The sequence below is a fragment of the Heterodontus francisci genome, chromosome 1 (genome assembly GCF_036365525.1).
Source record: "Heterodontus francisci isolate sHetFra1 chromosome 1, sHetFra1.hap1, whole genome shotgun sequence".
NCBI classification, from domain to species: domain Eukaryota; kingdom Metazoa; phylum Chordata; class Chondrichthyes; order Heterodontiformes; family Heterodontidae; genus Heterodontus; species Heterodontus francisci.
The window spans coordinates 286,840,134-286,857,861 of record NC_090371.1 but is presented as its reverse complement, the minus strand read 5'-3'; the positions used below and the strand labels follow the sequence as shown (position 1 = coordinate 286,857,861).

General features: G+C 52.8%; 1 protein-coding gene across 2 annotated transcripts in view; it reads left to right on the top strand.

The window, feature by feature from the left end:
• The window catches only part of LOC137377586 (polycomb group RING finger protein 3), a 283,609-nt gene that overhangs the window by 80,397 nt on the left and 185,484 nt on the right, over window positions 1–17,728 (top strand). For both annotated transcript variants that reach the window (XM_068047388.1, XM_068047379.1), the window contains exon 3: window positions 10,189–10,306. In XM_068047388.1, the coding sequence (XP_067903489.1) occupies window positions 10,189–10,306 (118 nt within the window). The remainder of the gene's footprint in view (window positions 1–10,188; window positions 10,307–17,728) is intronic.

The following is a 17,728-nucleotide window of genomic DNA, read 5'->3' as shown; positions in this document are numbered from 1 at the left end:
AAAACTTTTCCTCATCTCCCCTCTAATCTTTCTACCAATCACTTCAAATCTATGCCCCCTTGTCACTGACCTCTCTGCTAAGGTAAATAGACCCTTCACCACCACTCTATCCAGACCCCTCAAAATTTTGTACATTTCAATCAGATCTCTCCTCAGCCTTATCTGTTCCAAGGAGAACAACCCCAGCCTATGCAATCTTTCCTCATAGCTGCATTTTTCCAGTCCCAGCAACATCCTCATAAATCTCCTCTGTACCGTCTCTAGTGCAATTACATCCTTTCTGTAATGATGAGACCAGAACTGCACACAGTACTCAAGTTGTGGCCTTATCAATGAGTTATACAGTTCCAGCATAACCTCCCTGCTCTTGTATTCTAAACCTCAGCTAATAATGGAAAGGATTCCATATGCCTCCTTAATCACCTTATCGACCTGTCCTGCTGTCTTCAATGATCTGTGAACATTTACTCCAAGGTCCTTCATTTCCTCTACACCTCAGTATTTTGCCATTAATCATGTATTCTTTTGCCTTGTTTGACCTCCCCAAATGCATCACTTCAGACTTCTCCAGGTTGAATTCCATTTGCCACTTTTCCATCCATCTGACCAGATCATCAGTATCTTCCTGCAGCCTACTGTTATCCTCCTCGCTATCTGTCACACGGCCAATCTTTGTGTTGTCTGCAGACTTCTTGATCATGCCCCCTACATTTATGTCCAAATCGTTAATATATACCACAAAAAGCAGGGACCCTGTACTGAGCCCTGTGGAACGCCACTGGAAACAGCCCTCAATTTGCAAAAACACCCATCAACAATTACCCTTTGTTTCCTGCCACTGAGCCAATTTTGTATCCACCTTGCTGCATTTCTCTGGATCCCATGGGATTTTATTTTTTTAGCCAGTCTGCCATGTGGGACCTTGTCAAAAGCCTTGCTAAAATCCATGTAGACCACATCAACTGCACTACCCTCATCTATCTTCCTTGTTACTTCAGACAAGATCTTCCGTAACAAATCCATGCTGACTATCCTTGATTAATCTCTGCCTTTCTAAGTGACAGTTTACCCTGTCTCTCAGAATAGATTCCAATAATTTGCCCACTACTGAGGTTAGACTGACTGGCCTGTAATTATTCGGTCTATCCCTTGCTCGCTTTTTAAACAGAGGTACAATGTTAGCAGTTCTCCAATCCTCCGGCACTAGACCTGTATCCAGTGAGGACTGGAAAATGATGGTCAAACCGTCCGCTATTTCCTCTTGCTTCTTTTAACAGCCTGGGTACATTTCATCTGGCCCTGGTGATTTATCAACTTTCAAGGATGCTAATCCCATTAATTCTTCCTCTCTCCCTATGTTTATCACATCCAATACTTCATACTCCTCCTCAACTACAATATCTGCATCGTCCCTCTCTTTTGTGAAGATACGCAAAGTTTTCATGAAGAACAAATCCAACATCTTTCGCCCCTACACATAGGTTATCTTTTTGGTCTTTTATGGGTCCTGTTCTCTCCTTAGTTATCCTCTTACTCTTAATGTATTGATGAAACATCTTTGGGTTTACCTTGATTTTGCTTGCCAATATTCTTTCAAGGCCTCTCTTTGCTTTCCTAATTTCCTTTTTGATTTCACCCCTTCACTTTCGATACTCATCTCAGCTTTCTGTGGGTATTAAGTTCTCTGTGCCAGGCATAAGCTTTCCTTTTCTGCCTTATCTTACCCTGTAAGCCCCTTGACATCCATGGGGCTCTAGATTTGGCCATCTCACCCTTTTTCTTTGTGGGAAGATATTTACTTTGAACCTCTTGAATCTCCCCTTTGCCTCCCATTGCTCTGATATTCTTCAAGTAACTGTTTCCAGTCCACTTTTGCTAAATCACTCGTCAGTTTAGAAAAATTGGCCTTGCCCCAACTGACAACTCTAATTCCTGTTCTATCTCTGTTCTTTTCCATAATTATGTTAAAACTGACTGAATTATGATCACTACCACCAAAATGCTGTCCCACTGCCACTCCTTCCACCTGCCCATCTTCATTTCCTAACACTGTGTCTAAAACTGTGCCCTCTCTTGTTGGACTTGCTATACACTGGGCAAAAAAGTTCTGAATGTACCTCAAGAATTCTGCTCCCTCAATTCCTTTCATACTAAAACTATCCCAGTTAATTTTGAGGGAGTTAAACTCCCCTACTATTACTGCCCTATTGTCCTTGCACTTCTCAGATAATTTGCCTACATATCTGCTCTCCCTCTGACTCTTATACTCTCTGTTTTCTGCCAGTCAGCCAATCTTCTATCCATGCTAATATTTTACCCTCTACACCACGAGTTCCTATTTTGCACAATAACTTTTTATGTGGCACCTTGTCAGATGTCTTCTGGAAATCCAAGTGCAGTACATCAAAGGGTTCCCCTTTATCCATAGCACATGTTACGACTTCATACAACTCCAATAAATTAGTTAAACATGATTTCCCCTTCACTAGACCATGCTGACTATTCCCGATTACCTTGAGGTTTTCTAAGTGCCCGGCTAAAGCCTCCTTAATGATCGATTCCAACACCTTCCCGACGACAGACGTCAAGCTAACTGTCCCATAGTTACCTGTTTTCTGCCTCGCCCCACTTTTTGAATTGAATATTTGCTATTTTCCAGTCTAATGGAACCTTTCCAGAATCCAGCGAATTTTTCAAAATTAACACCAATGCATCTACTACCTCATTAGCCACCTCTTTTAAGACCCTTGGATGAAGTCCATCAGGACCTGGAGACTTGTCAGCCTGCAGCTCCATCAGTTTTTTCAATACAGCTTCCCTGGTGATTGTAACTTCACCAAGTTCCTTTCTTCCACCTCCTGATTTACAGCTTTTACTGGAATGTTTTTTGTATCCTTAATAGTGAAGAGAGAAGCAAAATATTTGTTCATTTCATCCACTATTTCCTTATTATCTACTATTAACTCCCCATTGTCACTCTCTAGAGGACCAACACTCACTGGCTCTTTTCCTTTTTAAAGACCTGTAGAAACTCCTGCCATCTGTTTTTACATTTATAGCTAGCTTCCTCTCATACTCTAATTTCTTTCTCCTGATTAACCTATTAGTCATTCTCTTCCATTCTGTATATTCTGACCAATCATCTGACATGCCACTTATCTTTGCACAATTATATGGTTTTTCCTTACGTTTGATGCTTTCCTTAACTACTTTAATTCACCAGAAATGGTGGGTCGTCCCCTTAGAATTTTTCTTTACAGTAGGAATATACTTATTCTGAGTACTCTGAAATATTCCCTTAAATGTCTGCCACTGCTTCTCCATTGATCTATCTCCGAGCCGAGTAACCCACTTCACTTCAGCTAGCTCAGCTTTCATGTTCACATAGTTGCTCTTATTAAAGTTTAAATGTGTTAAGTCAGCACCTGCCAGCTGTGAAACTGACTTGTGATTTAATTTTTAAACGACCGACCGACCAAAAAGCTGCTCTGCTGAGCGCTCCTGCTCCCTGTAACTGTTGGAGAGACAAGGCAAGGGGCCGGGGCGGGGGGGGGGGGGGGTGTTGGTGAATGGAGAGAGGGGGGGAATGTGTGGGGGATAACAGAGAGGGAGAGGGGGTGCGGAGGTAGGAGAGGGAGAGGAGGTGCGGAGGTGGGAGAGGGGGTGTGTAGGTAGGAGAGGGAGAGGGGGTGCGGAGGTATGAGAGGGAGAGGGGGTGCGGAGGTATGAGAGGGAGAGGGGGTGCGGAGGTATGAGAGGGAGAGGGGGTGCGGAGGTAGGAGAGGGAGTCGGGTGCAGAGGTAGGAGAGGGAGAGGGGGTGCGGAGGTAGGAGAGGGAGAGGGTGCGGGTAGGAGAGGTAGGAGAGGGAGAGGGGGTGCGGAGGTAGGAGAGGGAGAGGGGGTGCGGAGGTAGGAGAGGGAGAGGGGGTGCGGAGGTAGGAGAGGGAGAGGGGGTGCGGAGGGAGGGAGAGGGAGAGGGGGTGCGGAGGGAGGGAGAGGGAGAGGGGGTGCGGAGGGAGGGAGAGGGAGAGGGGGTGCGGAGGGAGGGAGAGGGAGAGGGGGTGCGGAGGGAGGGAGAGGGAGAGGGGGTGCGGAGGGAGGGAGAGGGAGAGGGGGTGCGGAGGGAGGGAGAGGGAGAGGGGGTGCGGAGGGAGGGAGAGGGAGAGGGGGTGCGGAGGGAGGGAGAGGGAGAGGGGGTGCGGAGGGAGGGAGAGGGAGAGGGGGTGCGGAGGGAGGGAGAGGGAGAGGGGGTGCGGAGGGAGGGAGAGGGAGAGGGGGTGCGGAGGGAGGGAGAGGGAGAGGGGGTGCGGAGGGAGGGAGAGGGAGAGGGGGTGCGGAGGGAGGGAGAGGGAGAGGGGGTGCGGAGGGAGGGAGAGGGAGAGGGGGTGCGGAGGGAGGGAGAGGGAGAGGGGGTGCGGAGGGAGGGAGAGGGAGAGGGGGTGCGGAGGGAGGGAGAGGGAGAGGGGGTGCGGAGGGAGGGAGAGGGAGAGGGGGTGCGGAGGGAGGGAGAGGGAGAGGGGGTGCGGAGGGAGGGAGAGGGAGAGGGGGTGCGGAGGGAGGGAGAGGGAGAGGGGGTGCGGAGGGAGGGAGAGGGAGAGGGGGTGCGGGGAGAGGGAGAGGGAGAGGGGGTGCGGGGAGAGGGAGAGGGAGAGGGGGTGCGGAGGGAGGGAGAGGGAGAGGGGGTGCGGAGGGAGGGAGAGGGAGAGGGGGTGCGGAGGGAGGGAGAGGGAGAGGGGGTGCGGAGGGAGGGAGAGGGAGAGGGGGTGCGGAGGGAGGGAGAGGGAGAGGGGGTGCGGAGGGAGGGAGAGGGAGAGGGGGTGCGGAGGGAGGGAGAGGGAGAGGGGGTGCGGAGGGAGGGAGAGGGAGAGGGGGTGCGGAGGGAGGGAGAGGGAGAGGGGGTGCGGAGGGAGGGAGAGGGAGAGGGGGTGCGGAGGGAGGGAGAGGGAGAGGGGGTGCGGAGGGAGGGAGAGGGAGAGGGGGTGCGGAGGGAGGGAGAGGGAGAGGGGGTGCGGAGGGAGGGAGAGGGAGAGGGGGTGCGGAGGGAGGGAGAGGGAGAGGGGGTGCGGAGGGAGGGAGAGGGAGAGGGGGTGCGGAGGGAGGGAGAGGGAGAGGGGGTGCGGAGGGAGGGAGAGGGAGAGGGGGTGCGGAGGGAGGGAGAGGGAGAGGGGGTGCGGAGGGAGGGAGAGGGAGAGGGGGTGCGGAGGGAGGGAGAGGGGGTGCGGAGGGAGGGAGAGGGAGAGGGGGTGCGGAGGGAGGGAGAGGGAGAGGGGGTGCGGAGGGAGGGAGAGGGAGAGGGGGTGCGGAGGGAGGGAGAGGGAGAGGGGGTGCGGAGGGAGGGGGTGCGGGGTGAGGGAGAGGGGGTGCGGAGAGAGGGAGGGGGAGAGGGTGTGAGTGGAGGGGGTGCGGAGAGAGGGGGGGGGTGTGGAGGGGGGAGAGGGAGGGGGGTGGGTGGGGGGTTGGAGGGAGAGGGGGTGTGGAGGGAGAGGGGGCGTGGAGGGGGAGAGGGGGCGTGGAGGGGGAGGGGGGAGAGGGGGCGTGGAGGGGGGAGGGGGAGAGGGGGCGCGGAGGGAGGGAGAGGGAGAGGGGGTGCGGAGGGAGGGAGAGGGAGAGGGGGTGCGGAGGGAGGGAGAGGGAGAGGGGGTGCGGAGGGAGGGAGAGGGAGAGGGGGTGCGGAGGGAGGGAGAGGGAGAGGGGGTGCGGAGGGAGGGGGTGCGGGGTGAGGGAGAGGGGGTGCGGAGAGAGGGAGGGGGAGAGGGTGTGCGGAGAGAGGGAGGGGGAGAGGGGGTGAGTGGAGGGGGTGCGGAGAGAGGGAGCGGGGGGTGTGGAGGGGGTGCAGAGAGAGGGGGGGGGTGTGGAGGGGGGAGAGGGAGGGGGGTGGGTGGGGGGTTGGAGGGAGAGGGGGCGTGGAGGGGGAGAGGGGGCGTGGAGGGGGAGGGGGGGCGTGGAGGGGGAGGGGGGAGAGGGGGCGTGGAGGGGGGAGGGGGAGAGGGGGCGTGGAGGGGGGAGAGGGAGAGGGGGCGTGGAAGAGGGAGAGGGGGCGTGGAGGGGGGAGAGGGAGAGGGGGGAGGGGGGAGAGGGGGCGTGGAGGGGGGAGAGGGGAGAGGGGGCGTGGAGGGGGGAGAGGGGAGAGGGGGCGTGGAGGGGGGAGAGGGGAGAGGGGGCGTGGAGGGGGGAGAGGGGGCGTGGAGGGGGGAGAGGGGAGAGGGGGCGTGGAGGGGGGAGAGGGGAGAGGGGGCGTGGAGGGGGGAGAGGGGAGAGGGGGCGTGGAGAGGGGAGAGGGGGCGTGGAGGGGGGAGAGGGGAGAGGGGGCGTGGAGGGGGGAGAGGGGAGAGGGGGCGTGGAGAGGGGAGAGGGGGCGTGGAGGGGGGAGAGGGGAGAGGGGGCGTGGGGGCGTGGAGGGGGGAGAGGGTGCGTGGAGGGGGGAGAGGGGGTGCGGAGAGAGGGAGGGGGAGAGGGGGTGCGGAGAGAGGGAGGGGGTGCGTGGAGGGGGTGCGGAGAGAGGGAGGGGGTGCGTGGAGGGGGTGCGGAGAGAGGGAGGGGGTGCGTGGAGGGGGTGCGGAGAGAGGGAGGGGGTGCGTGGAGGGGGTGCGGAGAGAGGGAGGGGGTGCGTGGAGGGGGTGCGGAGAGAGGGAGGGGGTGCGTGGAGGGGGTGCGGAGAGAGGGAGGGGGTGCGTGGAGGGGGTGTGTGGAGGGGGTGCGGAGAGAGGGAGCGGGGGGTGTGGAGGGGGTGCTGAGAGAGGGGGGGGGTGTGGAGGGGGGAGAGGGAGAGGGAAGTGGAGGGGGGAGAGGGAGGGGGGTGGGCGGGGGGTTGGAGGGAGAGGGAAGTGGAGGAGGTAGAGGGGGGAGAGGGAGAGGGAAGTGGAGGAGGTAGAGGGGGGAGAGGGAGAGGGAAGTGGAGGAGGTAGAGAGGGGAGAGGGAGAGGGGGCGTGGAGGGGGGAGAGGGAGAGGGGGCGTGGAGGGGGAGAGGGAGAGGGGGCGTGGAGGGGGGAGAGGGGGTGCGGAGAGAGGGAGGGGGAGAGGGGGTGCGGAGAGAGGGAGGGGGTGTGTGGAGGGGGTGCGGAGAGAGGGAGCGGGTGTGTGGAGGGGGTGCGGAGAGAGGGAGCGGGTGTGTGGAGGGGGTGCGGAGAGAGGGAGCGGGGGGTGTGGAGGGGGTGCGGAGAGAGGGAGCGGGGGGTGTGGAGGGGGTGCGGAGAGAGGGGGGGGGGTGTGGAGGGGGGAGAGGGAGAGTGAAGTGGAGGGGGGAGGGAGGGGGGTTGGAGGGAGAGGGAAGTGGAGGAGGGAGAGGGGTGTGGAGGGGGAGAGGGGGAGAGGGGGCGTGGAGGGGGGAGAGGGAGAGGGGGCGTGGAGGGGGGGAGAGGGAGAGGGGGCGTGGAGGGGGGAGAGGGAGAGGGGGCGTGGAGGGGGGGAGAGGGAGAGGGGGCGTGGAGGGGGGGAGAGGGAAAGGGGGCGTGGAGGGGGGAGAGGGAGAGGGGGGAGAGGGAGAGGGGGCGTGGAGTAGGGAGAGGGAGTGGGGGCGTGGAGTGGGGGCGTGGAGGGGGAGAGGGAGAGGGGGCGTGGAGGGGGGAGAGGGAGAGGGGGCGTGGAGGGGGGAGAGGGAGAGGGGGCGTGGAGGGGGGAGAGGGAGAGGGGGCGTGGAGGGGGGAGAGGGAGAGGGGGCGTGGAGGGGGGAGAGGGAGAGGGGGCGTGGAGGGGGGAGAGGGAGAGGGGGCGTGGAGGGGGGAGAGGGAGAGGGGGCGTGGAGGGGGGAGAGGGAGAGGGGGCGTGGAGGGGGGAGAGGGAGAGGGGGCGTGGAGGGGGGAGAGGGAGAGGGGGCGTGGAGGGGGGAGAGGGAGAGGGGGCGTGGAGGGGGGAGAGGGAGAGGGGGCGTGGAGGGGGGAGAGGGAGAGGGGGCGTGGAGGGGGGAGAGGGAGAGGGGGCGTGGTGGGGGGAGGGGGAGTGGGAGAGGGGGCGTGGTGGGGGGAGGGGGAGAGGGAGAGGAGGCGTGGTGGGGGGAGGGGGAGAGGGAGAGGGGGCGTGGTGGGGGGAGGGGGAGAGGGAGAGGGGGCGTGGTGGGGAGAGGGGGCGTGGTGGGGGGAGAGGGAGAGGGGGCGTGGTGGGGGGAGGGGGAGAGGGAGAGGGGGCGTGGTGGGGGGAGGGGGAGAGGGAGAGGGGGCGTGGTGGGGGGAGGGGGAGAGGGAGAGGGGGCGTGGTGGGGGGAGGGGGAGAGGGAGAGGGGGCGTGGTGGGGGGAGGGGGAGAGGGAGAGGGGGCGTGGTGGGGGGAGGGGGAGAGGGAGAGGGGGCGTGGTGGGGGGAGGGGGAGAGGGAGAGGGGGCGTGGTGGGGGGAGGGGGAGAGGGAGAGGGGGCGTGGTGGGGGGAGGGGGAGAGGGAGAGGGGGCGTGGTGGGGGGAGGGGGAGAGGGAGAGGGGGCGTGGTGGGGGGAGGGGGAGAGGGAGAGGGGGCGTGGTGGGGGGAGGGGGAGAGGGAGAGGGGGCGTGGTGGGGGGAGGGGGAGAGGGGGCGTGGTGGGGGGAGGGGGAGAGGGAGAGGGGGCGTGGTGGGGGGAGGGGGAGAGGGAGAGGGGGCGTGGTGGGGGGAGGGGGAGAGGGAGAGGGGGCGTGGTGGGGGGAGGGGGAGAGGGAGAGGGGTGGAGGGGGGAGAGGGAGAGGGGTGGAAGAGGGAGAGGGAAGTGGAGGGGGGAGGGGGAGAGGGAAGTGGAGGGGGGAGGGGGAGAGGGAAGTGGAGGGGGGAGGGGGAGAGGGAAGTGGAGGGGGGAGAGGGAGAGGGAAGTGGAGGGGGGAGGGGGAGAGGGAAGTGGAGGGGGGAGAGGGAGAGGGAAGTGGAGGGGGGAGAGGGAAGTGGAGGGGGGAGAGGGAGAGGGAAGTGGAGGGGGGAGGGGAGAGGGAGAGGGGTGGAGGGGGGAGAGGGAGAGGGAAGTGGAGGGGGGAGAGGGAGAGGGAAGTGGAGGGGGGAGGGGGAGAGGGAAGTGGAGGGGGGAGGGGGAGAGGGAAGTGGAGGGGGGAGGGGGAGAGGGGGCGTGGAGGGGGGAGAGGGTGAGGGGGCGTGGAGGGGGAGAGGGTGAGGGGGCGTGGAGGGGGGAGAGGGTGAGGGGGCGTGGAGGGGGGAGAGGGAGAGGGGGCGTGGAGGGGGGAGAGGGAGAGGGGGCGTGGAGGGGGGAGAGGGAGGGGGGAGAGGGAGAGGGGGCGTGGAAGAGGGAGAGGGGGCGTGGAAGAGGGAGAGGGGGCGTGGAGGAGGGAGAGGGGGCGTGGAGGGGGGAGAGGGAGAGGGGGCGTGGAGGGGGGAGAGGGAGAGGGGGCGTGGAGGGGGGAGAGGGGACGTGGAGGAGGGAGAGGGAGGATGTGGAGGGGGGAGAGGTAGAGGGGTGTGGAGGGGGAGAGGTAGAGGGGTGTGGAGGGGGGGGGCGGAGGGAGAGAAGCAGAGAGAGTAGCGGGGGTGTTAGGGAGCAGAGAGAGAGAATAGGTGGGGGGACGGTTTGCTGAGAGACAAAGTGTGATCCAGATCAGTCCTGACTGATGGACATATATCCGGAATACTCCACATCGCCATCAGAAGTGTGCGAGCAACCTTTCACTACTTGTGCAAGTAAAAAAAAATGCCAGGTATCTCACTAAATCAGTGTCCAACATAGTGATGAAGAAATAAGTCAATAAATTAATCTTCTCATTTGAAGCTGCTTCATAAAAATTATAATGTGGCCCCCCACACACAAAAAGGTTGGACAAATAAAAACAAGAAATGCTGGAACCACTCAGCAGGTCTGGCAGCATCTGTGGAAAGAGAAGCAGAGTTAACGTTTCGGGTCAGAAGAAGGGTCACTGACCCGAAACGTTAACTCTGCTTCTCTTTCCACAGATGCTGCCAGACCTGCTGAGTGGTTCCAGCATTTCTTGTTTTTATTTCAGATTTCCAGCATCCGCAGTATTTTGCTTTCATAAAGGTTGGACAACCCTGGTTTATAAAAATACTAGTGTGGTTCTTGATTGCTGAGAATAACTTTTAACATTTGTTTGTGAAATTGTCTTCTGGTATTCAGAATGTACAGAACAGGCAGTGAATTATCAAATTTATCAGACTCTATAATCTGTGACTTGGTCATTTGTAATTTGAGATATTCCTCACTTGATATTTTTCATTTTATATCTAAAAATGTAACCTCTTTTATTTGAAAAACGTATTTATTTGTTTCTAGGGTTCAAAGATGCTGACTAGGAAGATAAAGCTGTGGGACATTAATGCTCACATCACATGTCGACTTTGCAATGGATATTTGATTGATGCCACCACAGTCACAGAGTGCCTACATACCTGTATGTACCAGAATAAAATTGTTCAAGGTTTAACCAGTTAATTAATGATGCTTATTTCAGAGGTATGAACGTAATGTGATCTTAAAAAAAATTGCTAGTTACAGTCACTTGCAAACGAATCTAGTAACTAGTAATCTATGAACTAGTGAAAACCTTTCTGTAATGGGTGTAGGAGTGATTACTGACACCTTTGTAAGTGCATGGATCGACTGAGAACTTAAAAGAAATATTTGTCCTATTAAGAATGCAGTTTGAGAGGTAACTCAGTTTAAATGGTTGACAGCTAGTTGGCTTTTCTGGTCTGTGGTCTGTACTTGTGGACTGTTGAACTGTCTTTCTCTCTCTAGATGTAAATGCACCTGCTATTTTGTCCAGAATGTTTATTTCAGATTTTTATTGGCTTTAAAAAAACTTATCAATTAAAGATGTTTCAATCCAAAGAGTTTTAAATCAGTTCTAAATAAGGCCACCAGATGGGGTTGTTGCACTCCATTACTCTGGCAAAGAGCTGGTGTAAAACACATTGACAAATGTTTGCGTGAATTTTCGGTCACAATGATCTGTCTCTGTGGAGCAAGTGATACTGCTCAACTTTCTATACTTTAGTTGTGTTTATTGGCTGATCACAAAGCTGCATTGACTTTGACATTTGGGCAATATTTACTATGCGCACTTGAATCTGAAGGCTCTGTTAGTACAAGTTGCATCCTTTAGGGAGAGAACGAGGTGTAAGGAAATTGTAGTTTATGATCTCGCCATTAGACATCTGTCTGAAGTCTTTTTTATTCTGGCATCTTAGGCTTTGTTTTATCTTTGACCAAGAAAATGAGAGTCATTGTTTCTGACTGTTAGGATTGTGAGTTGAATGGGTTACCAAATCTTAATCACAGATTTGTTACAGCACAGAAGGAGGCCTCTTGGGCCGTCGTGCCTGCACTGGCTCTCCGAAAGAGCAATTTACCTCCTGTCAAACCTCACCTTCTCCCCGTAGTCCTGCACATTCTTTCTTTTCAGATAACCATTCAATTCCCTCTTGTATGTCTCAATTGAAGCTGCCTCCACCAGACTCTGTTAGTGCATTCCAGACCTTAACCACTCATAACTTCCTTGCTTTTGTACTCTATGCCCCTATTAATGAAGCCTAGGATACTGTATGCTCTATTAACCGTGCTCTCACCTGTCCTGCCACCTTCAATAATTTCTGCACATATCCATCCAGGTCCCTCAGCTCCTGCACTCCCTTTAGAATTGTGCCCTATTGTCTCTCCACGTTCCTCCTACCAAGATGAATCACTTCACTGCATTAAATTTCATCTGCCACTTGTCCACCCATTCCACCAACCGGTCTGTCCTTTTGAAGTTCTACACTATTCTCTTCACAGTTCACAATATTTCCAAGTTTCATATCATCTGTAAATTTTGGAATTTTGGATCCTGTACACCATGGTCTAGGTCATTAATATATAATCAGGAACAGCAAGGGTCCTAACACTGATCCTTGGGAAACTCCACTACAAACCTCCCTCCAGTCTGAAAAACAACGATTAACCACTACTGTCTGTTTCATGTCGCTCAGCCAATTTTGTATCCATGTTTCTACTGCCCCCTTTTTCCCTGTGACTTATATCTTTGCTTATAAGTCTGTTTTATGGCACTTTATCAAAAGTCTTTTGGAAGTTCATGTACACCACATCAACAGCATTACCTTCATCAACCCTCTCTGTTACCTCTTCAAAAAAACTTCAGCAAGTTAGTTAAACACGTTTTGTCCTTCACAAATCTGTGCTGGCTTTCCCTAATTAACCCACATTTTCCCAAGTGACTATTAATTTTGACCTGAATTATCATTTCTAAAAGCTCCCCTGCCACCGAACTTTAACTGACTGGCCTGCAGTTGCTGGGCTTATCTTTGCACCCTTTTTTGAACAAAGGTGTAACATTTATAATTCTCCAGTCCTCTGCCACCACCCCTGAGTCTAAGGAAGACTGAAAAATTATGGTCAGGGCCTCTTCAATTTCCACTTTCACTTAGTATCCTTGGATGTATCTCATCTGATCCTGGTATCCTTGTCAACTTTAAGTCTAGACAGTCTATCTAATACGTCCTCCTTATCAATTTTAAACCCTTCAAGTGTCTGAATTATCTCCTCTTTCACTCCATCTTCCTTGGTAAAGACAGAGGCAAAGTTTCCATTTAAAACCTCAGCCATGCCCCCTGCCTTCATGCGTAAATTCCCTTTTGGGTCCCTAATCGGCCCCACTCCTTTTACTACCTTTTTACTATTTATATGCCTATAGAAGACTTTTGGATTCCCCTTTATATTAGCTGCCAGTCTCTTTTCATGCTCTCTCTTTGCTTCTCTTATTTGCTTTTTCACTTCTCTTCTGGACTTTCTATACTCAGCCTGATTCTCGCTTGTATTGTCCACCTGACGTCTGTCATAAGCACACTTTTTCTTCTTTATTTTAATCTCTATTTCTTGTGACGGAAATCACACTTGCCAAATTGGATACATAGTTTAGTTTAGTTTAGAAATACAGCACTGAAACAGGCCCTTCGGCCCACCGAGTCTGTGCGGACCATCAATCACCCATATATACTAATCCTATATTCCTATCACATCCCCACCTATCCCTATATTTCCCTACCACCTACCTATACTAGGGGCAATTTATAATGGCCAATTTACCTACCAACCTGCAAGTCTTTTGGCTTGTGGGAGGAAACCGGAGCACCCGGAGAAAACCCACGCAGATACAGGGAGAACTTGCAAACTCCACACAGGCAGTACCCAGAATTGAACCCGGGTCGCTGGAGCTGTGAGGCTGCGGTGCTAACTACTGCGCCACTGTGCCGCCATATTTTGTCATATGGGACACTGCATGAAACTTTTTTTAACTGGACATTGCAAATAACGTGTTTAAAAAAGCACAGCTGAGTGGCTGAAAACATGGTTGCACATTAGCATTCTGAGAGGACAGGCTGGCTCGGAAACATGAATGGAGAGACAATGGGGACAATAGTGATGATCAACATCCTTTGAACGTGTCAGAGCCAGAACTCCTCCCCCCACTGAGTGTATCTGGAAAGCTTTGAACACCAACATCCTTCCAAGAAGCTGCTGTTTCAAACAGAGATGGTCACATGACCTACCTGCTGGCCAGACTGGGGCTTTTTGAATTGAGCTGCACAGAAAGGAGCCAGATTGCAATAGGACTGGCAGAAGAAAAGTCTGTCTGTCTATCTATCTCTCTCTCTCTCTCCAGCAAAGTCCCAGGGAACCCACAGTGGCAGCTTAGACTTCAAGACTGCAGAGCCCCTCTTCGGCCGCCTGGTACCAGAGAAGCAAGTGTGTGCGCGCGCCCCTTGTATGCATATGAGCGTAGTGGAATCGCATATTTTAGTAATTTTAACTGAGTTAGAGTGATAAGGCTAGTAAACTTGTATCTTGTTTAAACCTAAGAAAACCTGTCTGGTTCATTTGCAGTTGTACTGAGAGTGCAGTGAGCTAAGGCTCACTGAAGTGGTCAGCTAAAATCGCTGTTTTAAAAGATAAACCCTGTTACGGCCAAACCAGAGAAGGGGAGCCTGAGACCCCTTCCTTACCCGCTCATACATTTTTATCATTAAGGGGGCTCTGAATTTGTTTGCCCTACCTTTCCACTTTGTGGGAATGTACCTTGACTGTGCCCAAGCTATCTCCTCTTTGAAGGTAGCCTATTGGATTAGAAACATACTGCTGTAAAAATTCTCCTGAACAGACTCTAGGAAATCTAGCCCCTCTCTGCCCTTTACACTACTACTATCCCAGTCTATATTTGGATAATTAAAGTTCCCCATTATAACCAGTCTATAACTCCTGCAGCTGTCTGTAATTTCCTTGCAAATTTCTCCCTCTACATCTTTCCCGCTAGTTGTTGGCCGACAGACTGCGCTCTGCAATGTATTTGCACCTATTTTGTTCCTCAGTTCCAGCCAAATAGATTCTGTCCTTGACCCCTCTGGGATGCCCCCTCTCTCCAGCACTGTAATGTTCAAAACTGCCACCCCTCCCCCTTCCTTTTTCCGATCTTTCCTGAACACCTTGTATCCAGGAATATTTAGTACCCAGTCCTGCCCTTCTTTGAGCCAGGTCTCTGCTGTCTCCACAACATCATACTTCCACGTGACTATCTGCACCTACAGCTCACCCACCTTATTTACCACACTCCGCACATTCACATACGTGCACAGTATCCCTAATTTAGACACTATTATTTTCCCTTTTACTCTGACCCCACCTAATACTTTACTATTTCCAACTCTAGTGCTATCTGTCTCTCCCAGTATTCTGTGCACCTTGGTATTCCTCTCTAATATTTCCTCCCAGTTCCCACCCTCCTGCCATGTTAATTTAAACCCTCCCCAATAGCACTAGCAAATTGCCCCACGAGGAAATTTATCCCAGCTCTGTTCAGGTGCAACCCATCTGGCCTGTACAGGTCCCACCTTCTCCAGAACTGGTCCCAGTGTCCCAGGAATCTAAAACCCTCCCTTCCAGTACCATCTTTCCAGCCATGCATTCATCTGCTCTATCCTCCTATTTTTATACTCACTTGTGTATGGTACTGGGAGTAATCCAGAGATTACTACTTTTGAGGTCCTGCTTGCTAATTTCTTAGCTAGCTCCCTAAATTCTGACTGCAGAGCCACATCCCTCTTCCTGCCTATGTCGTTAGTATCAATGTGGACCACGATCGCTGGCTGTTCACCCTCCCCACCTAGGTGCTCTGCAGCCATTCAGTGACATCCTTGATTGTGGCACCAGGGAGGCAATTCGTCATCCTGAATTTGTCCCTAAAAGATGTGAGTTTAATAGTTCCACATGTTTTCTTAAGCTGTGACCAATTTGGAAATCACAATTACAACCAATTTATGACAGGACAATTAGGATGATCACTCGGATTCCTTTGGGATGAAAATGTTCGGTGATCTGAATGAGATATTTAAAATAATGAATGGATTAAGAAACATCTGTTCCTTGCAAAGGGGATTGCTATTGGGGTTCAGGTGCTTAGAAGACGACAGTATGGAGGCAGTAGTAACTGCATGTGTTGGAGTCCAACCCTTCTGCCTTTGTAGTTTTACTCCCCATAATGAGGACCAAACCTCTTTAAGCAGCGATGGATGAAAGATTGAAATTAACTACACTTACATGGAGGGTGCTGAAAGCTCAGAATGGGCAGTAAGGGTGGCAATGGGATTAATTGTCAAATTTGAATGAGAGTTTGATCAGCATTGGAGAAAGTTTGATAGGTTTCTGGTAGGATTTGCTATTTCCGAGGCATTGAGACTGATGGGTCGTTTTCTCCAATACAATATAATTGTGTGCGATTAACTGCAGAAATTGACATGTGTTACCATAGTGTCTCATGCATTGTTTAGGGAGACCGAGGTTAGCAGCTTTCAGGTGTATGCAATAGCTACAGACTCCACTGTCAGTGCAAAACCCTGATTTTTGGTATGAATCTACTCAAACTGTACATCTGGCAAAAAAATTCCAGCTTGAGGAAATGCTATGTTTCCAACTTGCAGTATTGTACTATTTCAACAGATTGTTCTTAATATGCCAGTCACTGCATTTATATGGAGTTCACCAGGTAAGTGATTGTTGGCTAATTTTTTTGATCCATAACATCTTAAGGAATATCAGTTCTCCTCTTGTGTCATAAAGCTGTTGAGTTGTATGTAATGTTAGATTTTTATTCTACTTTATTAAAATCTGAAATGAGAGTTTTGGTGACCTCATTGCCCTTGTCAGGCAATTCCCTGCCAAACTGATTTAAATCAGGTGTTAAAGTCACGTCCCAGTGCTGTGACTGAACTCTCCAACAATGTTGAGCTTCTCCCTTACTGAACTTTGGAGGGAGCCCAGTTTTTTTAAATCTGCTGCAGTCTTGGACCTTCAAAGATCTCATCCATTTCCTTCATGTAGCAACCTGATTGGCCGTGTGTAGATAGTGAGGAGGATAGCTGTAGGTAAAGGAAGATATTGATGGACTGGTCAGGTGGGCAGAAATGTGGCAAATAGAATTCAACCTGGAGAAGTGTAAGGTGATGCATTTGGCGAGGTCAAACAAGACAAAGAAATACATGATTAATGGGAAAATACTGAGAGGTGTAGAGGAAGTGAGCGTTCTTGGAGTGAATGCCGACAGATCACTGAAGGTAGCAGGACAGATCGATAAGGTAGTTAAGAAGGCATATGGAATCCTTTCCTTTATTACCTGAGGTATAGAATACAAGAGCAGGGAGGTTATGCCAGAACTGTATAACTCATTGGTTAGGCCACAGCTTAGTGTACTATGTGCAGTTCTGGTCACCTCATTACAGAAAGGATGTAATTGCACTAGAGAGGGTACAGAGGAGATTTATGAGGATGTTGCCGGGATTGGAAAAATGCAGCTATGAGGAAAGATTGGATAGGTTGGGGTTGTACTCCTTGGAACAGAGAAGGCTGAGGGGAGATCTGATTGAAATGTACAAAATTTTGAGGGGCCTGGATAGAGTGGAAGTGAAGGGTCTATTCATCTTAGCAGAGAGGTCAGTGACGAGGGGGCATAGATTTGAAGTGATTGGTAGAAAGATTAAAGGGGAGATGAGGGAAAGTTTTTTTCACCCAGAGGGTGGTGGGGGTAAAGGCCTGCTCGGGTCTGCAAAAAAAAAAAATACCTGACCCGAGCCCTTCCATTTATTTCCGCACCCGACCCAACCATCAGTTAACTTACTTTCCGTTTTTCAATTTCTTGCTGATCTGCACAAGCTTAAAATAACTGTAACAAAACCACCTTTCTAGTACAGAAAATAAATTAACATTGGAGCCACTTACCTGTGATAGAGTGTGTCCGACCAGGCCCGAATGCTGAACCCGGAAGTGCGACCCGACCCGAACCCGACACATGTCTGGTCCTATCGGGGTCAGGTCAAGTAGCAGGCCTTTAGGTGCCTGAAAGGGTAGTAGAGGCAGAAACCCATAACTCATTTAAAAGGTGTCTGGATATGAACCTCAAGTGTCATAACCTGCAGAGCTACAGACCAAATCCTGGAAAGTGGGATTAGACTGGGTGGCTCGTTTTTTGTCCGCTGCAGACACGATGGGCCAAGTAGCCTCTTTCTGTGCTGTAAACTTTCTATGATTCTAAGAGGTAAGAAGTCACAAAAGGAAGAGTAAGAAACAAGAATGAAAGTGAAGACAGAAAAGGAAGAAAGATGAGGGCAGAGCTAAACTGTAATTGTGCGACGTGGAGGCTGCAAGAGAGTAAGGGTGCTGCAGGAGCGTGACAGTATGGAGCTGTCATTTGATCTGGCATCACTGTGAAGTGGGTGCCTGGTGTTAAAACAAAAAAGGCAGAGCTGAGGTTTGGCTCACAGTTTGATGCCGA